This window comes from Penaeus chinensis, chromosome 33 (genome assembly GCF_019202785.1).
Source record: "Penaeus chinensis breed Huanghai No. 1 chromosome 33, ASM1920278v2, whole genome shotgun sequence".
Classification (NCBI taxonomy): Eukaryota; Metazoa; Arthropoda; class Malacostraca; order Decapoda; family Penaeidae; genus Penaeus; species Penaeus chinensis.
Genome location: NC_061851.1, coordinates 21,760,398 through 21,777,897, shown reverse-complemented (window position 1 = coordinate 21,777,897; position 17,500 = coordinate 21,760,398). Strand labels below are relative to the sequence as shown.

The following is a 17,500-nucleotide window of genomic DNA, read 5'->3' as shown; positions in this document are numbered from 1 at the left end:
CAGATCATGGAGATGTGGCTTAAATAAGTGGATTTTTACATTTGTCCAAAGGAAATGGAAGAGGACATGGTTAAAAAAAAATTATCATCTGTCTTTTATACTATTAACAATTTTTTGTGGCTTTCTAGGTTGTAAAGAAACAAGAATATTGTTTGTGTATTTCATCACATCTTTTCACTGGGTTGATGCACAACAGTTTAAACTTCCTCTTTTATTTTCAGATTTCTTAATTGTCATAGCCAAAGCACTTGAAGATGTTGACTGCACACCTTGGTCGGTTGGGGGTCAGTGCCTCCCAGCATGTTGTGTGCACTAAGCGATCGCTGGCCTGGGCCATGAGGCACATGCAGGTCGCCCATGCGTCCAGCATAGAATACAAGCCAATCAAGTCCATCTTGGTTGCTAACAGAGGTCAGTTAGTGTCCCTGAAAGTTTGTACTATGTTGTGTATTTAAAGAAATGCCCTGATTTACTGAAAAAGGCTTTATATTGTGACTAATATTAGATTTAGTCATTAAAATCTTAAGCTGCAAAATGGCAAATAAATAATAATGTTAGTTGTTAACATATACTTACATTCAGCAAAATAAGGAAATCACAGCTGTGCCTTTTGTGTAATTAGACTGGTTACAGTTTACAGACTGCAGACATACCATTATGTTATTTGCCTTTTTGTTATGTGTTACAGTATTTTTTCAAATGAAAACAAAAACATCATTACATGTCACTTTTTTCAGGTGAAATTGCAATTAGAGTCTTCAGAGCATGTACAGAATTAGGCATTAGATCAGTAGCAGTATACAGTGAGCAGGACAAAATGCATATGCACCGACAAAAGGCTGATGAATCATACCTGATTGGCAAAGGACTCCCACCTGTTGAGGCTTATTTAAGCATCGCAGAGATTATACGTGTTGCAAAGGTAAGAAGTGTGACATTTTGTTCATTGGGATTTTTTGCCCCAGTTCCTGTAGCTTAAACCTCCATTGTCTGGATAAAGTATGTCATTTTGTTTATACAGTTTTACACAACATTATTTTTTGCATTCATAAGTTTTCTCTTTCTATGGTATTTAGGAATGTACATTGAAAAGAGGAGTTGAAACTCTGCTCTGAATTGTCCTGAAATATTCATAGAACTAAGCAATTGCTATTTTTCTTTTCAGGAAAATAATGTAGATGCTGTTCATCCTGGATATGGCTTCCTCTCTGAGCGCTCAGATTTTGCCCAAGCTTGTCTCGATAATGGTCTCAGCTTCATTGGACCTTCCCCAGAAGTTGTCAGAAAGATGGGTGACAAAGTGGCTGCTCGGCAGACTGCGATAAAAGCCGGTAATGCAAACTTTTCTTTAGGTTGATTTAATGATTGACTATATTTCAGCAGTGATGCAGGTAGTGCTGCACAGATTTTTTTTCTTTGATCAAATGTGCAATTTTTTTTATATGGGAAGTTTGGAATGACTTCTTAAGGAGATAATCCTTTGAACAGGTGTTCAAGTAGTCCCAGGAACCGACAATCCAATTGTGTCCCCTGAAGCAGCACACGATTTTTGTGTAAAATATGGCTTGCCTGTGATGCTCAAGGCTGCGTATGGCGGAGGAGGAAGAGGCATGAGGGTTGTAAGGGAACTTGGTGTAAGTATGATCTACACCAAGGTTGTAAGTTTGGATCTAATCTATTGGAGTATTCAGAATTGCAGCTTATTCATTTTGTTGTTGATAAGAAATAGTTTTACTTCCTTGATTAGAAACTATAGTATACTGAACTTTAAACAGTTAAACTGTATTATGTTTTGTACATCAGGAGGTGAAGGAAAGTTTTGCGCTAGCATCCAGAGAGGCTGAAGCTGCTTTTGGGAATGGCGCTATGTTCATCGAAAAATTCATTGAAAACCCGCGACACATTGAGCTACAAGTTCTTGGAGACAGAGCTGGCAATGTTGTGCACTTGTTTGAGCGTGACTGCTCAGTCCAGCGAAGGCACCAGAAGTTGGTTGAAGTGGCTCCTGCACCAAACTTAGACCAGAGAGTATGTGGTAAAAAGTTTTGATTTTATTGTGTTATCTGAAGTACATTATTATATGAGACCTCTCTTATTCTTTTTTTTTTTTTTTGCCTATATTTTTTAATAATCTTTTTATACTAAAGAAAGAAAAAAAATATATATGTAAATATAAGCTTTTACTTTTCAGATTCGTGAGGCAATGGCAGCAGATGCAGTTAAACTGTGTAAGAGTGTTGGTTATGAAAATGCTGGAACTGTAGAATTCTTATTGGACAATCAGGGTAATTACTACTTCATAGAAGTTAATGCACGTCTGCAGGTAGAACATACAGTTACAGAAGAAATTACAGGGTAAGTCTAGTGATGTTATTTCTAAATCTTATGTTGTCCTAAAGTCTCAAAATTTTGAAAGGTATTTTGGTATTGCTTGACTGGCATTTACAGATAAACCAGAACTTTCAGAATTTAATATAAAATGTTACAAAATATTTCAAATTAATTTGTTTTTCACCATTTGAATTTCAGCATTGACTTGGTGCAGTCTCAGATTCGCATATCAGAAGGAATGACACTTCCAGAATTAGGCATGAGTCAAGAAAACATCACCGCTCAAGGGTGTGCTATTCAGTGCCGTGTCACAACTGAAGATCCTGCCAAAAGTTTCCGCCCAGATACAGGCAGATTAGAGGTAAATTCATGTTGATATTAAAAGAAAATTGATGAATTGGTTGTATACATATCTTTGTTACATGAACACAATTAAATTAAACAGTACTCCAATAAGAAAGGAAAACTTTTCAGACAATACCGAAGAAATGTAATTATCTTTGGCATAAAAAAATACAATTTATTTAGACTGAAAACCACTTGAAAATGTCTTCTGTGAAAAGATATTTACAAACATGGATATCAGAAAACAAAATTAAAAGCATGAAAGTAGCATTTATCCTCATGAAGCTGTTATAGTAACACATATTGTTCAAGGGAAACCTCAAGGCTTTGTAACTTTAAGCTGTTTTGATTGTTACTGAGAAACTTTATAGTATTTGCAACACAATAAGGAATTTCGTTAATTTCACCTTGTACCTGAAACTTACCTTAATGTGCTTCTTCCTTGGCAGGTGTTCCGCAGTGGTGAGGGCATGGGAATCCGTCTTGATGGTGCTTCAGCTTTTGCTGGTGCCATCATTTCCCCCTACTATGATTCGCTACTTGTCAAAGTGATTTCTAGGGCCTCAGATCTCCATGCTTCCGCTGCCAAGATGAACCGATCCCTCCGAGAATTTAGGATTCGTGGAGTCAAGGTGAGGGAATGGTGTTCTGCCTGGTTACCAACAGATGGGGATGATTAGGTTGTGTAGCTGCTGATCTTTATCTTGTTTAAAGATACCTGACATGCAGCTAACCTGGCCCCTCTGTCTGCATTTGATGACATTCATAATGTTAAAATTAGAATATGTTCTACCTAAAGCTGAGAAAATGTATATAATTAATCTAACCATTGCTTTTCAGACAAACATTCCATTCCTGCTGAATGTATTGGAGAATCAGAAATTCCTGAATGGCACCATTGACACAACCTTTATTGATGAGCATCCCCAGCTCTTCCAGTTTGGCCCTTCACAGAACCGAGCCCAGAAACTCTTGAACTATCTGGGCAATGTTCTTGTCAATGGACCTATGACCCCCCTTGCCACAGGTCTCCAGCCTGCTGATGTCCAGCCTATGGTACCTGAAGTCCCGTCTGGTAAGTGACAAGGATATACACAAGTAAATTGTCATAGAAATTTATATAGATAATTTTAGATTTAGAATTTAAAACACAAATGAAGATGGAAATTAGTATATGCTATTTCAGTAAGCCTATTTTTTATGTAAATTGGAAGAGTAGAACATGATTTGGTGAAATAGTATTATTTTAAAAATAATTTAGCATAGAAGTTTGAATTTTAACCCAGTAGCCCTCGATGGGAGAAATACATTAGCTTTTCACAATAATTTTTATTTATTAATCATGTTTTCACTGAGATGGCTCCACAAGTGTTTAATTATCAAGGAGTTAATTACTAATCTGAGCAATCTCATCACTTACCATTTCCCTTGATTTTTGGAAATGTTTAAAAAAAAAATATTATTATTTTTATTGTTATTAACAATTTTGTCAATATTTTGATAATCATAATGACAGTGATTGTGATGATTTAATGATTATAATAATTATTTTATTGTTATTATTATTTTGATAAGATGATAATCATATTGACAGTTATAATAATAATGGTATCCATATTGATAGAAAAAAAACATTTTCCCACAATTTCAAGAAATGGGAAAATCAGGCACAGTCACTAGGGCCTACTAATTGATTCCTTGATGGCTGAGTATTTGTGGAACCATCTTTGTTCAATAGAATTAGCAAAAAAAAAAAAAAAAATACATGAACCTATGGCAAATGGGTTAAATCACAGAACCAAGAATAGAAGTATATGTCAGTAGTGCACTTGTAGGTAGACATAAGTTGTTGTAGTTAATGTTTCAATATTTCTAATGTATAATGAAATTAGTAGAATTGTAAGGGAAGCATCAAAGGGTGGCAGATATTTTGGGTAGTTACATAAAGAAAACGGTTCATCACTGTTACCATATTATTTTTTCCTTATGGAGAGTTGCTGCTAGAGGGCTTACTCTTGATTTATTTATTGAAGACATTCACTGTTTTCATGTATAGCTTCATTGCCTGTCCTGATTTTTATTTTACAATATGGAAACTTTATCATAGAAAACCCATACAAAGAATGAGCTGGAGACAGGACAAAAGAGAATATGACATTTTTAATACCTTCCAACTTTTGCCTCAACATGAAACTCCTATGCCTCTGCAGTATTTGGGGCCAAGGAGACTTAATGTGGAAAGAGAGGCTAGTGTTATAAATCTTAGATTTCTGGACAACCATTTTTCAGTTAGTGGAGAGATATCCATTGGATTTAAGAATAAAGGTAAATAAATGAAAAAGGTTTTATAATAAACTGCATTGTGTATGTTTCGGTGCACATTGTACAATGTATGAGTTGTATCTATGATGCAAGTGCTTTTGTTGATAAGAGAAGAGATAAAGTTTTGTAAGATACCACCTCATAAAAAAGTATTAATCACTGAAGACTGAAATATATACACACTGATATGCAGATTATAATATTGCAAGACATGTAAAGCTTTATTGATAGATGCTAGCATAACTCTTCCAGGTCTAGAAAAAAGTGGATGCTGTAGCATTCTTTGGCAATGCTTTGTAATAACTGCTGTGCTGGATATCTCCAAATTCACTGTTAGTTTTTCAACACCAGCATTTACTGCACTTGAACTATCAGATGCAATTTGAGGAGATATTTATAGAAGCCAAATAATCTCTTCCAACAGATTTCACAATTGGTTTCAGTGGCAACACATGGTTAAGGAAGTGTATTACTTTAATGTGGTGGTGAATGTTCCAAGATTAGTGAATTCAGATGTTTTTAAGAAATGTCCTCTCATAGTAACCCCATTAATTTTCACATTCTGTAGAGTTTTTATGTTTATCTGAGATGATAACTAGACAAATGGACTCAAAAGAAATTTTCATTCTCAAAAATGTGTTAGAATGTATTAGTATAATAATATGCTTCCTGTTTAGAGAATTTGAACCTTGAATTTTGCTGTAGCACTTTGTTTGAAAAAGGTGCAAAAATTATTTCTTTATGCATTTTTAAACCAAGTTTAGTTTTCCTTTCTTTTATAGATATAGGTATAGCTGATTTTACATTCATGAACCAATTATTCTTGCATGATTTCTGGCAAACTTACAATGTTAGCTCTTAAATTTTACAATTTCTTATTGGTTTAGTTTGATTTACATTCCTAAATCACTGGTAAGTATAACACAACAGTGACAGGGACTATAATTCAGAATTGTTGCATGTAACATTTGCAGCTTTATTCTATATAATGATTTGGTTTTGCTATTGTTATTACTTTCTCTTTAAAGTAAATAATTTGCACGCCAAGTAACATTAATTTTTCAAGTGTTTGTTTGTAACTTTTTTGTGAAATACAAGGATTTATAAAAAAAGGTAATGAAGTATAGCTTGCATATGCTAACAAACACACACTCTGATAATGATGTTTATTGCTTTATGGCCTTTATTCAGTTTTCAGATTAAAATTGCAGTGAAGCTCTTATAAATCTGGAATGGCCATTTCTTGTGAGAAGTTAGGCTAGTTACCTTCTCAGAACAAGCAGTGGATCAAATCTCATTGTATGAATTCTTTTTAAAACCCCAAACACACATGTTCTAGCCTTTGCTGATAGTTGATGTACAAGTATACTGTGTAGCAGAGTTTTTACCACAGTGGCATTTTTTTTTAACCAGTACTGCAAATACTGGTAAAAATAACCAGTAGGTTTTAAGCCATTTCCAAAATAGTAATAACTGGGAGACAATTATCCAGGGTCAGTGTGCAAGTGGTACTTCCCACCTTTTCTGGTTTTGCAGTTTTTAAAAGTTTTGTACCAAACAACCACATTTATAGAAATATAGTAAATACAGGTTAAAGGAGAGATTTTATGATGGGGCACTAAGTAGCAGCCCCAAACATTTAATGATACCATCAAAATAAAGTGAAATACATTGATCATATTGAAAAACAAAATGGCATGTAGGGAGGTGTAACCATGGCTTTAGAATTACAGAGAGGAGAATAATGGGTACTAGGAAAGCAGCTATAATTCAGAATATTATGAGGAACAGAAACCAAAAATATTCATCAGTGACTAGTCATAAACAAAAATATTCATCAGTGACTAGTCATAAACAAAAATGTGTATATCTTAATTAAGAGAGAATGCAACCTCTGTTAAGAGACTATGGGGTGCTTGGGAGATTAAGAATAAAGATTTTTGAAAAGAGGAACTTCTTGATTCTCTGATGAAATGGCAAGAGATTTTATTTTATATGTTCCTCATTTACCTCTCTCTTAGCAAGCAGTGATGCAGGTGGAGCTTGGAAATCTGGTATGTTCATTAACTATGTGAGCGGATTACCACTTTTTTGACAGTTTTGTTTTAAGGATATTTTCATTCACTTGAAGGTGTTCTTCCTAGTGCATGTACTCGGGTGCCTGATATGATTGTCACTTATATGTTTTTTAGATTTCTTTTCATATTATTCCTCCTTATTCTTCATTATCATCATCATCTTTCCTTCGCCATATTTTTTTTCTACTTCTTATATCACATCCGCTCTTCTGCATCTTGGAAGATTTTAAATGATGATCAAAAAGATAATACAACTCAGGATTTCACAGCAGGTGCAAATAACAGAATCAAGGCTTTTAGTACCATTTCTTTTGGAGGGGCTTCAACAGTTAGATTGTACAGTGCAATATTTATATTAGAATGTGACTGATGTATATATTTAATATTACTCTGTACATTAACTTTTTTTTTTTTAAAGATTGTTATTAATTACATTTAAGATGTCTGCTGGAATCACAAATACTTGCAGAGATGACTGTAGTTTATTTAACTATTTACAGGCAGGATAGCTTATGCCATTAGTTCTTAGCAACAGTTTGAGAATTACTTTTTTTATGCTAAGTATACACAGACACAAATGAGAATCACTAGTAACCATCAGGTAATGACATTTCTTCTTAGTGTTTTCCTTATAGGAGTTCATCTGGAATGGAGTATAAGAGTATTTAGAAAATTGAGATAAAGAACTGAGAAAGTGTTCTCATTGATTGGAAATGATGACAATGTATTTCACGCTTTTTTTTTCTTTCACCTGTGCAAAAATTAGATTTAGTGTTATGCAGGATTTACTTTCTTTTTGGTTGAGCCATAAATTATCCTGCCTTCACTGGAGAAAATGCATTGTATTGTCACATTGTATAATTGTATAATGTTTTGTGCAAAATCTCATGCTTATTTGTGTGTTGGGAGTGATTAATTCAGCATAATAACTGATATAGTGAGATTTCTTGACTTGGTACAATCATACAATCAATAAAAGAGCAATTTTAATTAGTACATCCTGTCACCATTCTTCTTCATATAGAAATTTATCCTTTGTAGCAATATATGTGTAATCAATATTGTTTTGGGGGGAATTAGATGAAAGGAAATAAAAAAAAAATCCTTAATAGCTTTTTCACACTCATTCACTATTTAACAGCGGTCGAACCTCCGAGAGGCTTCCGTGATATCCTCCTGGCAGAAGGACCTGAAGGTTTTGCGAAGGCTGTGAGGAACCACAAAGGACTGCTATTGATGGACACCACATTTAGGGATGCACATCAGTCTCTCCTTGCCACCAGAGTCAGAACACATGACCTACTGAAGGTAATTTGGGCTAATTCATTGAATAATTAGTATAAATAGGGAGGTATTCATTCAAGGATAATTTGGTTTGTGAAGAGACACACCATTGTGGCAAATGTAGAAATATGTATAAATACGGCTGAATAATTTCTCAGTGCAAGAGATATAAGGGGGCTGGAGACACAGTTAAAATAAAAACTATTAGGAGTGAAGAATTGTACATCTCAGATGAATAGACACTTAAATTCCCAACATTTTATATGAATAAGAATGATGATGCTGTGTCATCATGACTCATTTCATAGTTACTTCATCTTGTATAGCGACCTCAATAATGAGCTATTTTTCCCTTTTTTTTGGCTGCAAATAGTTTAATGATATTTTTAATGCCCTATGCAATGAGAAATGAAAAATATTCCATATCTCGCTGAATATCGCTATGTCATTTCATTTCTTCTGCGTGATGTGATCAAAAGCCCTAGTTTTCAGACACTGTCATCTATTACTCTTAACTCCTTCACTTTATTGATAATACCTCTTCATTTGTCCCTCACATATGTATGAACCAGTACACCCTGAAAGTCACAAGTAAATCAAAATAAATTTAAATTTTCTATGCATTCCATAAAGGCAAAATTAGATATTGGAAATACAGCCTTCTAAAAATTTGACATGATTGTATGCATCTTATTTCTTCCTAAAATCCATGAGTTCTGTATACTCATCATCATAAAGAGAAAACATATTCATAAAATTAGCAAAATATTTCAGCTATTAGTATTATATTTAAAGGATTACTTATTAATAGTCACACATCCAGCACCAGCCAAAAATTATGTGTCTGTGAGTTTGATAGTTTTATTCTTATAATATTACTGCTGGGGCTCAGGAGAGAGGTACATCACTGGAAAGAAGTTTTTTTTTACAAGCAGTGGACACCTTCACTTTCCTAGGTAGACTGTCCTCACCACTTTCATGATATTATATTTAGGGTGGGAGTGCCACACATCTATTGTTTTTTAAACTATGTTCTTATATTTTTTTGGCATCTATAATATGTTTTATGATTTATCATAAACATATTGAGAAAGATACCAAACTTCTTTGTGATGAAGATGAGGAAATTGATAGATTGTATAATATGATTGGAGAGCTGTTGTTTTCCCACAACTATATATCCAAATGACAGCATAGAAAGGGGGTGGCTACTGCATCAACTTAGTGTAAGGTAAATATAATCAAAGTATTTACTACACAAGACTACCATAAGTCCATCTTCTTTCTTTTAGATCTCACCCTTTGTAGCACACAACTTCAACAATCTCTACTCTCTTGAAAACTGGGGTGGTGCCACCTTTGATGTGGCACTCAGGTTCCTCCATGAGTGCCCCTGGGAGAGGTTGGAGAGGATGAGGAAGCTTATGCCCAACATACCCTTCCAGATGCTCTTGAGAGGAGCAAATGGCGTGGGATATACCAGCTATCCCGACAATGCTGTGTACAAGTAAGGGAAATACTAATATATACGTGGGTTTGATTATGCTCATATTTTCTGTAGTTGTTGTTGTTATGTCCCTTTATATATATGTTTCATTATTGGATGTATTATTTACTTTGAATATATCTTTAACTTATGATGCAAACAGATTTTTTTTTTTTCTATTCCAAAGATAACATGAGTTTTTTTCATATTCCAACTTTCAGATTCTGTGACTTGTCTGTGAAAGCAGGAATGGACATCTTCAGAGTGTTTGACTCACTCAATTATCTCCCCAACCTTATGCTAGGAGTTGATGCTGTGGGCAAAGCAGGTAAAATATTTGAAAACAGTCAGTTTTATGCATGGTTAGTGCATAGGTATAAATAAGGGTAAAAGAAACTAATAGAAAAGAAGTGAAATTTTATGTCTATACAGAAATTCTCAAGATTATAATGGTTATTGTGTTTTCCATTTTTTTTTTTTTTTTTAGATCTAAGGGAATGTGGATTAACTAAACTTTTGCCATGGCATACTTGGATCTCCCAGTTGATATCCTATGATGCATATTTTTGGCCATTTCAATAGTTTTACATATTTCTAGTTGAAAGCATCAGATATTAGCATCATGTCATTTTAACCCCTTCACAATGGGTCACGTCTCTAAACGTCATAACAAACCGCTCGAATTGTGGCGTGTGGCTGTACGTTGTGGCGGCGTGCCGAAGTGCTACAAGGCGGTGATTCGGCTTGATGTACTGAAATCCCACGCTCAAAGTCGGCCTGTTGCCATTGATCGCCAGAGCGTAGAGTGGTTTTTTTTTTTTTTTTTTTTTTTTTTTTTTTTTTTTTTTTTTCCTTCACCCGTCAGCAAGGGGTTAAAGCCTATATATGATCCACTGCAGCTGAGTCATGAAGTAGAGAATGAGATTTTTTATAAACTAGGAGTCTATGGATACATTTTCTGTGGCTAGAAGAATTTAGCATTCATATAAAAGAATATGATTTACTTATACTCATATAAATATGCAGCTCCTGTGCAACATTTTTTGTGTTGTATACATCATGAAGAATTTAGCACCAATTTTATCTTTCTCGTCTTCCTGCAAAATGAAAAGGTATTGCATACTTACTACAATGTGCTCACATGTAAATAATTATCTATTGCAGGTGGTGTTATTGAAGCAGCGATATCATACTCTGGTGATATATCAGATCCATCTAAGTCAAAGTATACTCTTGACTACTACCTGAAGCTAGCAGATGAATTGGTGAAGGCTGGAACACATGTCCTCTGCATCAAGGTGAGATAATTGTTGGAGATGTGTGCTATATGTAAAGAGTTGGTAAGTTTTTTAAAGGTCCGTATCTGTAAGTAAGGTGTTTAAAAATCCATATCTTTAAGAAAGTTGTTTAAAAGCCCATATCTGTAATTGAGTATATCAGTGTAATTATATAATTATTTTTTTTAGTTACACTGATGAGAGATTAACCTAGGACACAGGAAATTTGTCAGTTGTATTTGTTTGATCTGTATTTTTTTTCCATATTGAAATCTTGCGTAGTCCTTATATCATTGCTACTTAATAAATGAGAAATATTAAGGAAATCTGTGATGTCCCAGTCACACGTATGTAAAATTTAGCATGTATATAATAATGTTGCAAGTTGTTTAAAAAAGTGGAAGACTATGTGAATATGTCAAAGTAAGTATGTCAAAATAAGCTTTGTAATGAAATGATTTTTGTCCATGATAGGATATGGCTGGACTACTGAAACCAAGAGCAGCTAAGATGCTCATATCAGCTCTTCGTGACCGTCACCCAGATGTACCTATTCATGTGCACACTCATGACACATCAGGGGCTGGTAAGGAATAGTTTCTGACAACTAATCATTTTGAAAAATTCTTTGTATATGATAATGCTCATTACATATGAGTTCTGAAGCTTATTGATACAAAGTATCTAGTATGTCATTTTCTATGCTTGTATATAAGTGTTATTTATTTTTATATAGGAAAAACAAATGAAATGAAACAGAACAACAATGAAGAATATTGGTACAGCATTTAGATGATTTATGAAGGATCACAGAATAAGATCACAGAATTATTTTCCCCAATATCAAATTCATATCAAACCTCAAGTTCAATAATTTCTCATAATAAACATCCAATAAATCTCATCCAAAGGTGTGGCCTCAATGCTCCAGTGTGCATACGCGGGGGCTGATGCTGTTGATGTGGCAGTTGATTCCATGTCTGGAATGACCTCACAGCCCTCCATGGGTGCAGTGGTTGCCAGTCTAATGGGAGACGAGCTGGACACAGGCATGAATCTTGGAGCTATCAGCCAGTACTCTGCCTACTGGGAACAAGCAAGAACACTCTATGCTCCATTCGAGTGTGCTGTAACCATGAAGTCTGGCAATGCTGATGTATACTTGAATGAGATCCCTGGTGGACAGTACACAAACCTTCAGTTCCAGGTAAATTATTGTTGGATTATGAGCCTTTTTGAAATGAAATGTATGGATAGTTGACCAAGGTATTTTGTGCTGTACAATGTATTTTTTTGGTTGTGGGAAGAATGAAGAAGCTAAAGAGTTATTTTTTTATTTATTCACTGAAGTACAAGCAGGAAGCATTTATAATTTTATGACTCATTTTACTTAAAGACCTTTAGACTTTTATCATGAAAAAATCACATGAAGGTATTATATGTTCAATAAAATTTGAAATGTGGAAGCTTGCATTTTCTATATATTATGTTAGTTGACTAACTTATCTTGTATGATTTAATTCCTCAGGCTTACTCACTTGGATTGGGAGACCAATTTGAAGCTGTGAAGAAGGCTTATCGTGAAGCAAATCTTCTCATGGGAGATTTGATTAAGGTATGATGAACAAAAGTAATTTGTATTCTACAGTGAGAGATCCTAAGTAATTGTCTAAGGATGAGGTTGATTAATGTGAAATGCTGATTCATGTTGTTGTCTTTTCCATTTTTGATAATTGAAATATGTTTCATTTGCATTGCATTGAGATATTTGTTATTGTTACTATTTTCTTTATTATTATTATTATTATTGTTATTATTATTATCACCATTATTGTTATTGTTACTCATTTCAGGTAACACCATCATCAAAGGTAGTTGGTGATTTAGCCCAGTTTATGGTTCAAAACAAGCTGTCTGCTGCTGATGTGGAGGCAAATGCTGAGAATCTAAGTTTCCCCAAATCTGTGATTGAGTTCTTCCAAGGGTATCTGGGTGAACCTTATGGAGGCTTCCCTGAACCACTCCGGAGCAAGGTAGACTACTTGATCTTTGCTGTTTAAGTAACATGTATGATAGTATTGGTGGTGAAATTTTTATAGCAGACTTTTTTTTTCTTTCTTTCTTCTCAATTTATAATAGATTTGGATATAAATATTCTCTATTTGTGTTAACATCTGTCCAAAATAAGTGTAATAAAAAAGAAACATTGAGGTGGCCTGGTTGAAACAAATGAAACTGATATATTTTTTATACATGTTAAGAGATTTTTAGTCACAGGTATTTACTCTTCACCCTTCCTCCTTAGATCCTCAAAGGTTTGCCAACAGTGGATGGAAGACCAGGAGAGTCAATGGCACCAATGAATTTCCAAGACATGAAAACCAAACTTGTGGAGGAACATGGTCCTCGCATCTCAGATTATGATGTCCTCAGCTCTGCCATGTATCCACAGGTATGTTTTGGTGGAAGTTTTTGATTTGCTGTGCTCAGTTATTTTCGAGTGCATGTTTTCATTCTCTGTTGCTTTTGAGGTAAAGGAAGTGTCAGTATAGTTCTGTTTCAGTTCATCACTGTGTTAAAGGAAAATAATTCACTCAAAAGGGAATGTGAAAACATTCATTCATTTTATCTCTGAAGCTCTGAAGATTATCTGTGCAGGGAGATTAGAATGGTATAGCTATAGGATTACATATCTTGCATCTTGTAGTAATATTTAAAGCTTAGGAGAGGAAATGTAAGTGTTCAAGTATTTCTAGAATATTTTGCAAAATTGAAATGTTTCGCTTTTTTCATCAAATAACAAATATAGTGCTAAAAGATGTTGGTGGGATTTTTGTCTGCTGAACCAAGCCATGTGCTGGGGAACATGAGCAGTCAGCCACTCAAGCAAAAAAACAGAAGCTTGGGGAACACATATTTACCTTCCTCTGTAAGCATTTGGCTGCACAATACTCAATTTTCTGGCATTTGAGGCAAAAACAAGGCTTTGCCCCCACATTTCATAGGCTTTAGCTCTTGAACTATCTTGCCCAATGCCAAACAAGCAATCAACTTTGTAGGGCAAACAACTTGCAGCTGGGTGACCACACATGGTGAATGTTCATGCCAACTGGGTTCAGCATATTATGGAAAAAATATGTGCACTCCATCAGCAGTAGATTAACATTTTTTTTCTTTATTCCTGGTACAGGTGACAGATGAATATCTTCACTTCCGTGAAAAATATGGCCCAGTGGACAAATTGGACACTCGTATCTTCTTAACAGGCCCTAAGGTAATGTTTTTCTATTGAATTTTAGTTTGTAGTTTTGCTCATTCTATATTATAAAAAAATGTTCTTATTTTATGTGGTTCCAGGGCTGACAGTCATAGGACAATTCAAAATTGAGCTAATTTATATGTGATTTAATTTATCAGGAATTTTCATGGTATTATATGGTAAAATATATGCATTCTCATTACTGATCTGGCGCCAGTTAAAATGTCACCGATTTATACAGATTTAGAAAAAATCATTGTACTATGCATCCCTTGTTCATTAAGTTTTCTAGTTTGTAGTTCATAAGGAAACTGATAACAAAAAAAATTATGATTTGTTTTCTTTTATAATACAGTCCACACATTTTTAGTTTTTGAACAATCTAAACATCAATACACTATCAATATATTAAGGGCTGTTTGGAGTTCACTTTGTTCAGTATTTGCTGAGGAGTATTGAAAATTATTCATATCTGATAACATCAGTTTTCCAGTAATGCTGCATTCAATTTTATTGTCTATGAACAACTTTCAGTATTTACCTATATATATATATATATATGCAGCATTTTGAATAGTTTCAATTTAAGTTTGCATAATTGCTGTCATTGTATTGGGATTTTGATGGAGATGACTGTCAGGAATTAGAATTATTTTATACACCACAAAGTAGTATTAGGGCTCAAACACTTCACATCTGAGCTTTGTCTCATGTGTCTATGGTCTGTAATGACTGGGGTATTGATGACCAGTGGTAAGAAAGATCAGAGGTCAGGAAGATGAGTAGTGCATCTGTTCTTCCCTATTGTTATGGTGGAAAATCTGAATGGACTGTATGACCTGTAAAGGTTTCAGAGATGAAAAGAAAAACAAATCCTGAGTAATAGTGAAGAAATATTTCCTAAAAAAAATGTAGTGATCGAGTTTTACAAAGTATTCAAGTTTTTTTGTAAATGAAAGGGATTTTTGTCAATTATGTTCAGCTTCATAGCATGGTATAACTGCAATTAGAGATACTGTTCACTAAATCAGAAAGATGGTGGATTTTAAATAAATATTTCTATCATAGGTTGGAGAGGAGTTTGAGGTGGAAATTGAAAAGGGTAAGACTTTGCATATCAAGACCCTGGCTATGGCAGAAGATCTTACTCCTAATGGAGAGCGTGAGGTCTTCTTCGAGTTGAATGGACAGCTGAGATCTGTTATGGTCCGTGACCAGACTGCTGTCAAGGTAAGGATGGTGACATTTTGATTATTTTGAAAATGATTCCCAAAAATAAAAGATATTGGGCTCTTTCATTATGGACTTCTTGATATATACAGTTTGCTAGTAGTTTTTAAAATGAATATATGTATTCTGTCCAACAGGAGCTGCACATTCATCCCAAGGTAAACACAAGCATAAAGGGCCAAGTGGGAGCTCCAATGCCTGGTACTGTTATCGACATTAAAGTGAAGGAAGGAGATGAAGTGAAGAAGGGCACCTCCATGGTAGTCCTATCTGCAATGAAGATGGAGATGGTCGTCCAGAGTCCATGCGATGGTGTCGTTGAGTCAATAGCTGTCACCAAAGACATGAAACTGGAGGGCGATGATCTAGTGCTGACAGTAACTCCCAAATGAAGAGTTGTGTAAAGTCATGAACTCTTTTCACCAATGTGTCTGGGTCAATGGTAACTCTGTTCTTAGATTTATTTTGTTATTTATTTTGTTTTTACTTTTTCTTTTATTTAATTAAAGATTCTGAATGTATAAGTATCATATGGCAATAGAATGACTTTTTGTCATGTTTACTGCATTCATATGTGGTTCTTTCTGACAAGCAAAGCGGTCTATGATCAGGAAAATTCCCTTATAGTAGAAGTTGTGCATCTAACCAACCTAGTATCCAGTTTTTGATAGGTTGAAAAGGAAGGCATGTAGAAAGGTCCATGGAAAATTGTCTCTAACTTAAAATATGTTTCTTAAGAAAAACAAGAAAGAGGTTTTAAGATTTCTGTACAAAGTTCAGACTCATTATTTTATAAAAGAAAAGAAAAAAAGTCCAGTATAACTTTTAAAAATGTAGGGTAAATACCATTAACATAGGTCACAGCAGACCATTTGTAGGATAGAAGAACAGTATTATGATATGAGTTGTTATGTATAGTTTCTGTAATCCATATTTTCTTTTTTTTTTTTTCTTTCCTTTCTCTTTCACATTTTCTCCTCATTTTTGGTATTACAATTGTACAAGAAGGCATGTTACACTGATTATCCCAGGGACCAACCCACATTCAAACACAAGTAGGATAGGAAAGTCTTAGAGAGCAGTTGAATAAGTTAAATTGGATTTATGTTCTTTTTTTAACAACAAAAGAAGAAAGGGCTTAAATCAAGAAACATACTACACTTTTTCTAAAAATATATTAGATTTTCTGAGAATTCCGTTTATAAGAATGAGTATTTGAATTTGGGAAATTTTGTAGTGAGAAAAAATATTATTTTGATGGGATGTGACAATCTTTGTTCATGTGTATTATGAATTCCTATGGTTTTCACTTGAAAGATTTATTGCTACACATATTACCAGTGTGGAGAAAAAGGGAAATTTACACACACAAGAAAAAAGAGAAAGCTTCAGAGAAATTGTTATACAGGGCATCCCAAAAGTTATGTCACATATCTGTAAAAATGAAAGAATTTGTAATTCTGAGTAGAAAGTCACATCTATATAGGTATTCCTTTTTTAATCTGAGATGGATTTGTAAAGTTACGCATAGCATGTTAAAACAATTATTGGAGTCCAACAAGAAAGGGTAGTTATAGTTCTGGAAAATTATAGAATTTAATATTTTTTTATGCCAGATTTTCTACTTTCAAATTGACTTTCACTTTTACAAATATCTGGAATGGCTTGAGGGGCACCCTTTGTTGTATGAATGTGTCAGGTCAATATTCTGTGAATAGAGTATAACTGGAGTTGATGGTAAGATTTAGCTGCCTGACATGTTTTTCATATATTTCATTTTTATTTTTGTGTTTAAAGTATGATTTTCTTCATTTATGTTGATATTTTTTATACATTGGTTTGTGGTCATGTATTTTTTTCTGTGAAAGATTTTCAAATGATGTTTATA

At 34.1% G+C, this 17,500-nt stretch overlaps 1 protein-coding gene across 5 annotated transcripts in view; it reads left to right on the top strand.

Moving 5' to 3' along the window:
• The window catches only part of LOC125043401 (pyruvate carboxylase, mitochondrial-like), a 68,187-nt gene that overhangs the window by 49,492 nt on the left and 1,195 nt on the right, over positions 1–17,500 (top strand). For 4 of the 5 annotated variants that reach the window (XM_047639508.1, XM_047639509.1, XM_047639506.1 and 1 more), the window contains exons 2-23: positions 222–411; positions 738–922; positions 1,166–1,331; positions 1,489–1,634; positions 1,804–2,028; positions 2,192–2,355; positions 2,530–2,692; positions 3,126–3,308; positions 3,517–3,751; positions 7,020–7,052; positions 8,218–8,384; positions 9,653–9,867; positions 10,068–10,174; positions 11,011–11,144; positions 11,598–11,709; positions 12,035–12,330; positions 12,652–12,738; positions 12,977–13,156; positions 13,429–13,575; positions 14,314–14,397; positions 15,451–15,612; positions 15,750–17,500. The exon at positions 15,750–17,500 is cut by the window's right edge and continues 1,195 nt beyond it. In XM_047639508.1, the coding sequence (XP_047495464.1) occupies positions 255–411; positions 738–922; positions 1,166–1,331; positions 1,489–1,634; positions 1,804–2,028; positions 2,192–2,355; positions 2,530–2,692; positions 3,126–3,308; positions 3,517–3,751; positions 7,020–7,052; positions 8,218–8,384; positions 9,653–9,867; positions 10,068–10,174; positions 11,011–11,144; positions 11,598–11,709; positions 12,035–12,330; positions 12,652–12,738; positions 12,977–13,156; positions 13,429–13,575; positions 14,314–14,397; positions 15,451–15,612; positions 15,750–16,004 (3,603 nt within the window). In that variant the 5' untranslated portion in view covers positions 222–254 and the 3' untranslated portion in view covers positions 16,005–17,500. The remainder of the gene's footprint in view (positions 1–221; positions 412–737; positions 923–1,165; positions 1,332–1,488; positions 1,635–1,803; positions 2,029–2,191; positions 2,356–2,529; positions 2,693–3,125; positions 3,309–3,516; positions 3,752–7,019; positions 7,053–8,217; positions 8,385–9,652; positions 9,868–10,067; positions 10,175–11,010; positions 11,145–11,597; positions 11,710–12,034; positions 12,331–12,651; positions 12,739–12,976; positions 13,157–13,428; positions 13,576–14,313; positions 14,398–15,450; positions 15,613–15,749) is intronic. The other variant, XM_047639510.1, reaches the window with a different exon arrangement.